The 9795-nt window shown below is 41.5% G+C and overlaps 1 protein-coding gene across 1 annotated transcript; it reads right to left on the bottom strand.

The window, feature by feature from the left end:
* Window positions 1-5856: 5856 nt before the first annotated feature.
* Window positions 5857-7356, bottom strand: LOC125869627 (uncharacterized). Its single transcript, XM_049550092.1, has 2 exons — window positions 6493-7356; window positions 5857-6429 (listed from the first exon to the last, which is right to left on the bottom strand). The coding sequence occupies exons 1-2, from the start codon at window positions 7354-7356 to the stop codon at window positions 5857-5859; spliced, it is 1437 nt and encodes a 478-aa protein (XP_049406049.1).
* Window positions 7357-9795: the final 2439 nt, after the last annotated feature.

Here is a 9795-nt window from a genome sequence, read left to right as displayed (position 1 = left end):
GGCTGCCTACGTATCCCCAAGATAGGAATCAGATCGTAACGTAGTTCGAATACAAAAAGGAGAAGTAGAAGTATGTAATGCAATGACCGAGCTTGACTCAAGCTGCCTACGTATCCAAGTGGAATCAGGTCGTAACGTAGTTCAAATACAAAAGGAAAGTGAAAAATATGAAATGCAATGACCGGGCCTGACTCAGGCTACCTATGTATCCAAGCGAAATCAGGTCAGGACATAGTTCAAATACAATAGAAAAGTAAAAAATGCAAGGGACCGAATCCAACAAGGATTGCCTACATATACCGCCGAGGGAATTCAGGTCGAGCATAGTTCTAAATACATGGAAATGATGATTTTGGGTTTTCTAAGAGAGATCGGATCCGATGTGGGTTGCCTACGTACCCCACCGTGGAAAGTCAGGTCTAGACGTAGTTTTGTTACATTTGAAAAATGCAAAAGTACACAAAATAAGTGCTAATCTTGAGGTCTTCAGATGTAGTATATCTTGATGGCGTCTGAATTGATTGTCTTTGGGCATACTCTGTCGTCCATTTCTGCTAAGATTACCGCTCCTCCTGAGAGCACTCTATGGACCATGTAGGGTCCTTGCCAATTTGGTGCAAATTTCCTCTTTGCTTCTCCTTGGTGAGGAAAGATATTCTTCAATACTAACTGCCCCGGCGTGAACTGTCGAGGCCTGACTTTTTTGTTGAAGGATTTGGTCATTCTGTTCTGATAGAGTTGGTCATGACAAACTGCATCCATCCTCTTTTCATCGATGAGCATCAATTGTTCATGTCTGCTACGTATCCATTCTGCATCGTCGAGACCAACCTCTTGGATAATCCTTAAAGACGGTATTTCCACTTCAGCAGGTATTACTGCTTCTGAACCATAAACCAACATATAAGGAGTTGCCCCAGTTGATGTTCTGATTGTGGTGCGATAACCGAGCAAAGCATATGGCAGCTTCTCATGCCATTGCCTATGACTGTCTACTATCTTCCTTAGAATCTTCTTGATATTCTTATTTGCAGCCTCAACTGCTCCATTCATCTGTGGCCGGTAAACTGTGGAATTTCGATGAGCAATCTTGAACTTTTTACAAGTTTCCTTCATAAGATCGTTGCTGAGGTTGGCTGCATTGTCTGCTATGATTGATTCTGGAATTCCAAACCGACAAACTATATTATTACGAATAAAGTCTGACACTACCTTCTTACTCACTACCTTGTATGTTGAAGCTTCGACCCATTTTGTGAAATAATCGATAGCCACCAGGATGAAACGATGTCCATTTGACGCAGGAGGCTCTACGGGTCCAATAACATCCATGCCCCAAGCGGCAAATGGTCAAGGGGAACCCATCACATTGAGCTCATTTGGTGGAACCCGTATAAAATCTCCATGCACTTGACACTGATGACATTTTTGCACATATCGGATGCTATCTCTCTCCATGGTCATCCAAAAATATCCAGCTCTTAGAATCTTCTTTGCCAAAGTGAACCTATTCATGTGAGGTCCACATGTTCCTGCATGTATTTCTTCCAACAGCCTTGTCGCTTTTGCGGCGTCGACGCACCTCAGCAATCCTAAATCTGAAGTTCTCCTATATAAGATTTCTCCGTTAAGGAAGAAATGATTGGCCATCCTCCTCAAAGTCCGCTTCTGGTTGCTTGTGGAATTTTTAGGATATTCTTGTGCTTCTATCAATCTCCTAATGTCATAGTACCAGGGTTTTCCATCCAGTTCCTCATCTACATGGAAACAATATGCATGTTGATCATGTATTTCTATATCGATAGGGTCGATGTAATTCTTGTCTGGGTGTTGAATCATTGAGGACAATGTTGCCAAAGCATCGGCAAACTCATTTTGAGCTCGAGGGACATGCTTGAACTCAATCCTTGTGAATCTCCTACTCAACTCTTTAATGCAATGCAGATAAGGTAGGATCTTGACATTTTTAGTGGTCCATTCTCCTTGCACCTGGTGAACTAATAAGTCGAAATCTCCTATTACCAAGAGTTCTTTGATGTTCATGTCGATGGCCATCTTGAGTCCAAGAATACAAGCTTCATATTCCACCATATTGTTGGTACAATAAAACCTGATCTTGGCTGAGATCGGGTAATACTGACCTGTTTTTGAAATTAGGACTGCTCCTATTCCAACTCCAATAGAGTTTGATGCTCCATCAAAGAACATTCTCCATCCATCATATGACTCTGATATGTCTTCTCCTACAAACAAAACCTTTTCATCAGGGAAGTAGTGGTCCACCGGGTTTTCTGCGAGGTGATCAGCCAGGGCTTGTCCTTTCATAGCCTTCTGTGTCACATACATAATATCAAACTCACTCAACAAAATTTGCCATTTCGCCAGTTTGCCCGTAGGCATGGGCTTCTGAAAAATGTACTTTAGTGGATCCATTCTTGAGATCAAGTACATGGTGTATGCAGACAGGTAATGCCAAAATTTTTGCGCAATCCAAGTCAAAGCACAACATGTTCGTTCCAACAACGTGTATCTTGCCTCGTATGGTGTGAAATTTTTGCTCAAATAGTAAATAGCTTGCTCTCTTCTACCTGTCTCATCATGCTGCCCCAATACACATCCAAATGCATTATCCATGACAGATAGATACAATAACAAAGGCTTTCCAGGCTTTGGTGGGACCAATACTGGTAGGTTGAACAAGTATTCTTTGATTCTATCGAAAGCCCTTTGGCATTCCTCTGTCCATTTTGTGGCAGCATCCTTCTTCAGTAACTTGAATATGGGTTCGCAGATCACTGTAGATTGAGCTATGAACCGACTGATGTAATTCAGTCTTCCCAAGAAACTCATCACATCTTTCCTGGTCTTGGGTGGAGGTAGCTCTTGGATTGCCTTTATTTTTGATGGATCCAACTCTATGCCTTTCCTGCTAACGATGAATCCCAATAGTTTTCCCGCGGGTACTCCAAATGCACACTTTGTTGGATTCAGCTTCAGATTATACTTATGCAACCTCTCGAAGAATTTTCGTAAGTCATCCAGGCGGTCCGAACTTCTTTTGGATTTGATAACGACATCATCCACGTACACTTCAATTTTCTTGTGTATCATATCATGAAAAAGGGTAGTCATGGCCCTCATGTAGGTTGCACCGGCATTTTTTAGACCAAATGACATTACTCTGTAGCAATACACTCCCCATGGAGTGATAAACGTTGTCTTCTCTGCATCATATTCATCCATCAGGATTTGGTGATATCCTGCGAAGCAATCGACAAATGATTGTAACTCATGTTTTGCACAATTATCGATGAGTATGTGAATATTTGGAAGAGGAAATTAATCATCCTTAGGACTGGCCCTGTTGAGATCTCGATAGTCCACACATATTCTAATCTTTCCATCCTTTTTTGGCACAGTCACAATATTGGCTAACCATGTGGGGTAATTTGTGACCCTTACAATGTTCGCCTCAATTTGCTTAGTTACCTCCTCCTTGATCCTTAAGCTCAAATCTGGCTTGAATTTTCTTGTCTTTTGCTTAACAGGTAGACAAGTTGGATCAGTCGGTAATTTGCACGAGACAATATCGGTGTTTAATCCTGGCATTTCATCATAAGACCAAGTGAATACGTCAACATATTGCTTAAGCAATTCTATTAACTCTTGCTTTCTTTCAGCCTCCAAATGTATGATGACTCGTGTCTCCTTCATGATTTCCTCATCTCCTAAGTTGACAACCTCTGTTTCATCCATATTGGGTTTCTTCTAACTTTCAACCTGCTCGATCTCGTGTGGCAGATTTTCAGGCATTATGCTTTCATCATACTCTTCATGATCTTGTTCATCATTTTCACCTTGCTCGGCGGATTTGTTACATGTCATAACCGTTGAACGAGGATTTTTATTAATATGAGTGCTGAAAAGTGGGTAAGTAAAAATAAATAGATATTTAAAATAACGAGATTTAAAAAAAAAATAAAGATTTTTATTTCAAAGCATTCTAGCTTTTAGAAGAGGCAAGCAAAAAAAGATTGGGCATGATTCAAGCCTCAATTTGATCATGCGAATTTTTTAAAATTAAGACTACTTTTCCACACTACTAGGACTCTGGTTGAAACAAGGATGGGCTGGTGGTCCAATTCTGCAAGATTTCTCCAGGTTTGGCATCACGAATGGTCAACTTTTTGAGGTTTATCCCTTCCTCTTCTCCAGCCATGGCCACGAACAGATTGCCTAATCCTTCCACGATGTCATCAACGCCAGCTTGATCTGGAATAGAAGATTGTTCTGGTACAAAGATTGTTTCGCTTGACCCATGATAGTCTCTTCTCGAGGCAGGCTCATATCCTAGTCCGTTGGTGCCTCTTTGATGCTTCAGCTGGATTGGCTCAACTATGCCATTGGACTTAGGTCCAAGTCCATTCTTAGGCTGATATCCATACTTCAACATTTCTGACGCAACCATTTTCGCTGCACTTGACAATTTGGTATCTTCGGGCTCTGCTCCCTCATTGACCCTTATAGCTTGCATGATTTTCAAAGTGTGAAAAGTGGCTCCATCTAACTTGTCAGTGACTGGGATAGAATTAACAGAATGAATAGGGTGACTGAGTTCTCTGTGGATGGTAACTTCTGTGTGACCCCACTCAAACTTTACACATTGATGAAGAGTAGAAGGAACCGCTCTTGCCATGTGAACCCATGGTCTTCCCAACAACAGGTTGTAGTTGGATGATACATCCATCACTTGAAATAGAATGGGGAATTCAGCCGGCCCCACCTGCAATGTGAGATGTATCTCTCCGATGACACTTTTTTGCGTTCCATCAAAGGCTCTAACTTTCACACGACTTTCCTTTATCTCTCCCATATTAACACCTAAATCTCTCAAAGTGGTGAAAGGACAGATGTTACATCCAGAGCCATCATCAATTAAAACTCGAGTCACAATTTTATCACAATATTTGACTGCGATGTGATCGCTTTGTTGTGCCCAGCCCCTTCTGCGGGCAACTCAACTTCGTGGAAAGAAATCTTGTTAGCTTCCACTATTCTTCCAATCGTTGCAGCTAAGGTCTCACTTGTGGTCTCTTTTGGAATTATCACTCCACTTAACACCTCCATCAAAGCATTCCTATGAGCTTCAGAACTCATAAGCAAAGACCAAATGGATATGTGGGCTGAAGTCTTCTTCAACTGTTCTTCAACCGAATAGTCTTTGGACTGCATCTTTTTCCAAAACTCTGCGGCTTCAGCATTGGTAATATTCTTCTTTGGATTCTGTTCTTTTCCGAGAACTCTTTGATTTAGGTCCTCTGGGGCATAACACCTCCCCGACCTAGTCATCCCTTGAGCCACGGCAGTGTCGATCATCTTGCCCTTGGCACTTGCTCGATAGTCCCAAGGGACTGCTTTGGTGTCATACTCAGCATTCTTAGCAATTAGAGTGGTCACTACAACTCTTGGGAAATATGTTTGGACAGTCAGAGATTCCCTTAGTTGAACGGTGATAACAGGTTGCGCCGAAGATGTCATGGCATCCGCTTCATCTATGTTTGGATAGTCGGGGGTCCCATATTCGTTATCCAGAGTAACCATGTTGACTTCCCGATTCTCATAGTTTGGCAAGGGATTGTTGTTCACATTGGGAGGTGCCGGAGTGCATTTGATTACTCCTCTCCTGATCAAAGACTTGATCTGGTTCTTCAAACCATAACAATCTTCTGTGTCGTGTCCCTAGACTCCCGAGTGGTAAGCACATCTCTTGTTCCCATCAAAATTACGAGGGATTGGATCAGGACGTTTTCCTTCAACTGGTTGCAGCACTCCCGCTGTCCTCAACCTCTCAAACAATTAAGCATAGGGTTCAGCAATCGGTGTGTAAGCGCGAGCATTTCTAGCTTCAAGATTTGGACGTGGTCTCGGTGCATATGCTGGTCTATTTTGATGAATTAGTGCTTGAACAGGGATATATGGTCTTGGAGGGTTTTGATATGCTGGTGCTCGAGATGGGTTATAGTGTGGTTGGGTATTATGCACTGGGACGTATGAAGTATGCGCAGCGATTTGGGGATTATTGGGGTATCGATGAGATGGTCCTCCTGGTTGGTAAGTGACAGTTAAAACATCCTCCCTTTTCTTTTTGATGCCGCCAATGGAACCCGATTGTATAGCCCTACTTGCAGCTTGCAGTGCGACCATAGACTGAAACTTCCCAGATTTAACACCTTCCTCTATAAAGTCTCCTATCTTGACCAATTCTGCAAACTTCTGACCCATCATTGACATCATCTTGTCAAAGTAGATACCTTCTTGAGCTCGAATAAAGTACTTCGAGAGCTCACTCTCATCTAGTGGTGGTTGTACCCTCGCGGCCTCAGTTCTCCAACGTCGTGCATATTCTTGGAAATTCTCCGATGGCTTCTTCTATATATTGGCCAATGATAATCTCTCAGCAGTAATTTCAGTGTTGAATCTGAAACGAGTCACGAAGTCCTCGGCCATTTCCCGCCAGACACGCCATTTGCGAGGGTCTTGACGGGTATACCAAGTTAATGTTTCTCCAAACAAACTCCGAATGAACAACTTCATCCTCAACTTCTCATTTCTCCCTACACCGACTAACTTGTCACAATATGCCCTTAAGTGTGCGTGAGGGTCACCCTTTCCATCGAACATGTCAAACTTCGGTGGTTTGTACCCTACCGGCATGTCAATGTCTGGATGGATGCACAAGTCATCATAATCCAGACTCTCTGTCCCTCTAGTGATTTGTAAGCTTTTCAATGCTTTTTTTAGACCCTGAAGCTGGGCATTTATAGATGCATCTTCTTTCAGCCCAGCATCTTTCTCCATTTCTTCATATTGATCGACCTCGTATAGGACATTAACCACAACTAGCATAGTGAAGGTAGGAGCCCCCGCGGCATATACGGGTGGAACATGTGGCTCATAGGGAGCAGCGACATGTGCCCCAAGTATCTGCTGCATTGTAGGTATGGTAGGGTCGCGGTTGGAAAGGTTCGGAACGATCCTGACTGCGGTTGGAGAAGCTGGTGGTACTTGACCGTGAGTAGGAGTCCGTTGAGTCAGTCCTGGCTGATTTGGTAAGTCGGCAGAAAGCAAGTCAGCCTTTGGAAAGTAGATAGGTGTCTTGAAAGTAGGGAAAGTGGTTGCAAATAGTTTGGTCAAGTCTCGCACTTGACGCAATTCTTCCCTCAAGATCTCGAGTTCTTGTTCCATGTGAGCCATTTTCTTTTCATTTTGGATGTCTATCATGTTTCGAGAACCTTCGGGGTTCTCAATAGGTATCATTATGTTTGTAGCAGCGTTGAAGTCGTCTTTATCAGTCATCTTTCTCTTTGATCGAAGGTTGTATCGTGAGTCAGCCAGTTTACAAGTCGACACAAATCAACGTACTTTTCGAGATAAATAAAAAAAGGAAAAAAAAGAAAAATAAAACTATGTTAGTTTGGGAAATATTGAAAGCCGTAACAAATAAGTAGATGTAACACATATATACGCCAATTCGGCGACATTCAAAGCGCGTCCTAATAAAGAACCTCTTTTTGCCTGAGGTAGGCCTACGTTGCAATTAGTTTGATAATAAATAATCCATTTAAACTCATTTTAGATTTAGAGCAAACATAACTTAATTGATTAGGGTTTGGCTATTACAACGATGTAGGTGGTCAGAAGCCGAAGAAATGAAAGTACATGGGTGGCAATAAGGCTTACAAGAGGGATAGGTCATACGGCCTTTTGAGGAACTTATGAGGGAATTCAAAGAAGAAAGATGATCTACGGCCAAGTTGGAGCATCATCATCATCATTGTCATCATCGTCCACATCATAGTAAGGACCCGGGTGATACTCTGGAGATTGGTCGATTTTCCATTCCCAGTGATTTGAATCTTCCCTTTCATCAAACCCTATGGAACCATATTCTGAGTGAGCGTCTTCTACTGTTGGAACATGTTCATCCTCTATATGCATCACTCTTCCATCTCTAGGGTCATACAAATTAGGTTCATGCTCTGAGTATTCTTCTGGATCCTCTTCCATCTCCTAAGTTGGCTCTCTAGGATCTTCTTCTGGGTCTTCCTCCATCTCTTCATATGGTTCATCATCAACTGCTTGTATGAGATGGTCGATAGACCGTGGGGTCACCTCCTGATACATGGTCGTAGTGATGTGTATGAGGTTTAATAGCTCCATGCCAATTTGATTTGACCTTTGAGTGTCTATGAACCCCAATATTCCCTCATAGCTAGGCCTAGCGAGAATTCCTCCTATCATAAACCAAGTATAATATTCAGGCATGCACCACGATTCAACCTCCATGTTTGAGTCAAGAATACCACACCATCCTTGTACCAAAGCAGCGATCCTTTCGATCGGAATTCTTCCTTCATAATTGACCTCAATCAATGCCATATTTGACCATAGAGGAACGTCTTGGGTAATCCCAAACTGCCGTAGGACTCTTAAAGGTGCGTAGGGCTGGAAGCCTTCCAACCCAATCAACTCAATAATCGTTGCATGGCTTCTGATTTTGTTGCGTAAGTATGGTTCAATGCCATTTTCTGGATGTCTTTGATAAAAGTGTTCCAACACCCAAATTTGCAGTAACAAGTTACTTCCCTTAAAGTGATCATATCCTCTAGAGCAAAGGGATAATGATCGAAATATTTCTGCCAAGATGATGGGTACGATGGTCACTCTATTAGGTCCCTTAAACATGAAGATGCTTATAGGCAGTAGGTTGATGTCGACACACCCTTTTTTCTTTGGGAAAATCATAATACCCAAAAAGGCCGTCACGAAGACAATAGCCCTGAGTCTTTCCCAATCAACCCTGGAGATGAAGAATTCTTGATAGAACCTATCATAACTATTTCGACGACCGAACCTTTTAAACAGATAATCTAACTTGACCCATCCTTCATCAACTCTTCGCAAACATTAGCCTACCCTCAAACCTAAATACTGGAGAAAATTAATTACTGACGTAGTGCGCGGGGCCAAAGGTACTCTGTCAGCCAACGGTAAGTCAGCAATTTGACTTATCTCTTCCAATGTTGGTGTGATTTCAAAATCTGTGAACTGAAAGGTCACCGTTGTTGGTTGCCAAAATTCAATCATTAGAATAATGAGTGACTTGTTTGCCTCCACATTCAGTAGATCAGTTAACGACCCTAAGTGTAGCATAATCTCATTTTCGTAGGCCACTTGGATGTTTCCCCACCACTGTTTCAAAGTTCGGGGGACCTCAGTCATCATCCTGATATCAGGAAGGTTTTGGTTGATTTGCATCTGAAAGAAAGGGTAAAGGGTATGATGAGTTTATTTGCTCCAAATCTGTTAAGTGTTTAAGTTTGGAATATATATATATAAATAATGGAAAAAGCTTAATTAACTAGGACCGTTAGATTTAATCGTAGGGTCAAGATTTAAGCTAAAGAAGCACAATCCATGTGCTCGCCTATGTGGCATACACGGATTGGCCGGTTTAAGGAGACTTGGATTGCCAAATTTGTTCAAATTAAATTCATTTAAATTATAACTACTTTCTTTATTAAATAGCCATAAGAGATAATTATTTTGCAAGATTAGCTTATTTGATAAAATTAGTCACTCTTAAAATTAAATTAATATAAATTAATAAATCATCAATTAACTAAGCTTTCTAATTTTAATAAATGTACGAAAAATATCTATTGCGACAAAAGGAATTATATTTGAATCAAAATAGATTCAATTCTTAAGAAGAACAACATTTATTTAAAAAAA

The sequence above is a fragment of the Solanum stenotomum genome, chromosome 7 (genome assembly GCF_019186545.1).
Source record: "Solanum stenotomum isolate F172 chromosome 7, ASM1918654v1, whole genome shotgun sequence".
Taxonomy (NCBI): domain Eukaryota; kingdom Viridiplantae; phylum Streptophyta; class Magnoliopsida; order Solanales; family Solanaceae; genus Solanum; species Solanum stenotomum.
The sequence above is the reverse complement of the archived record's forward strand: the minus strand, read 5'-3'. Positions and strand labels throughout refer to the sequence as shown.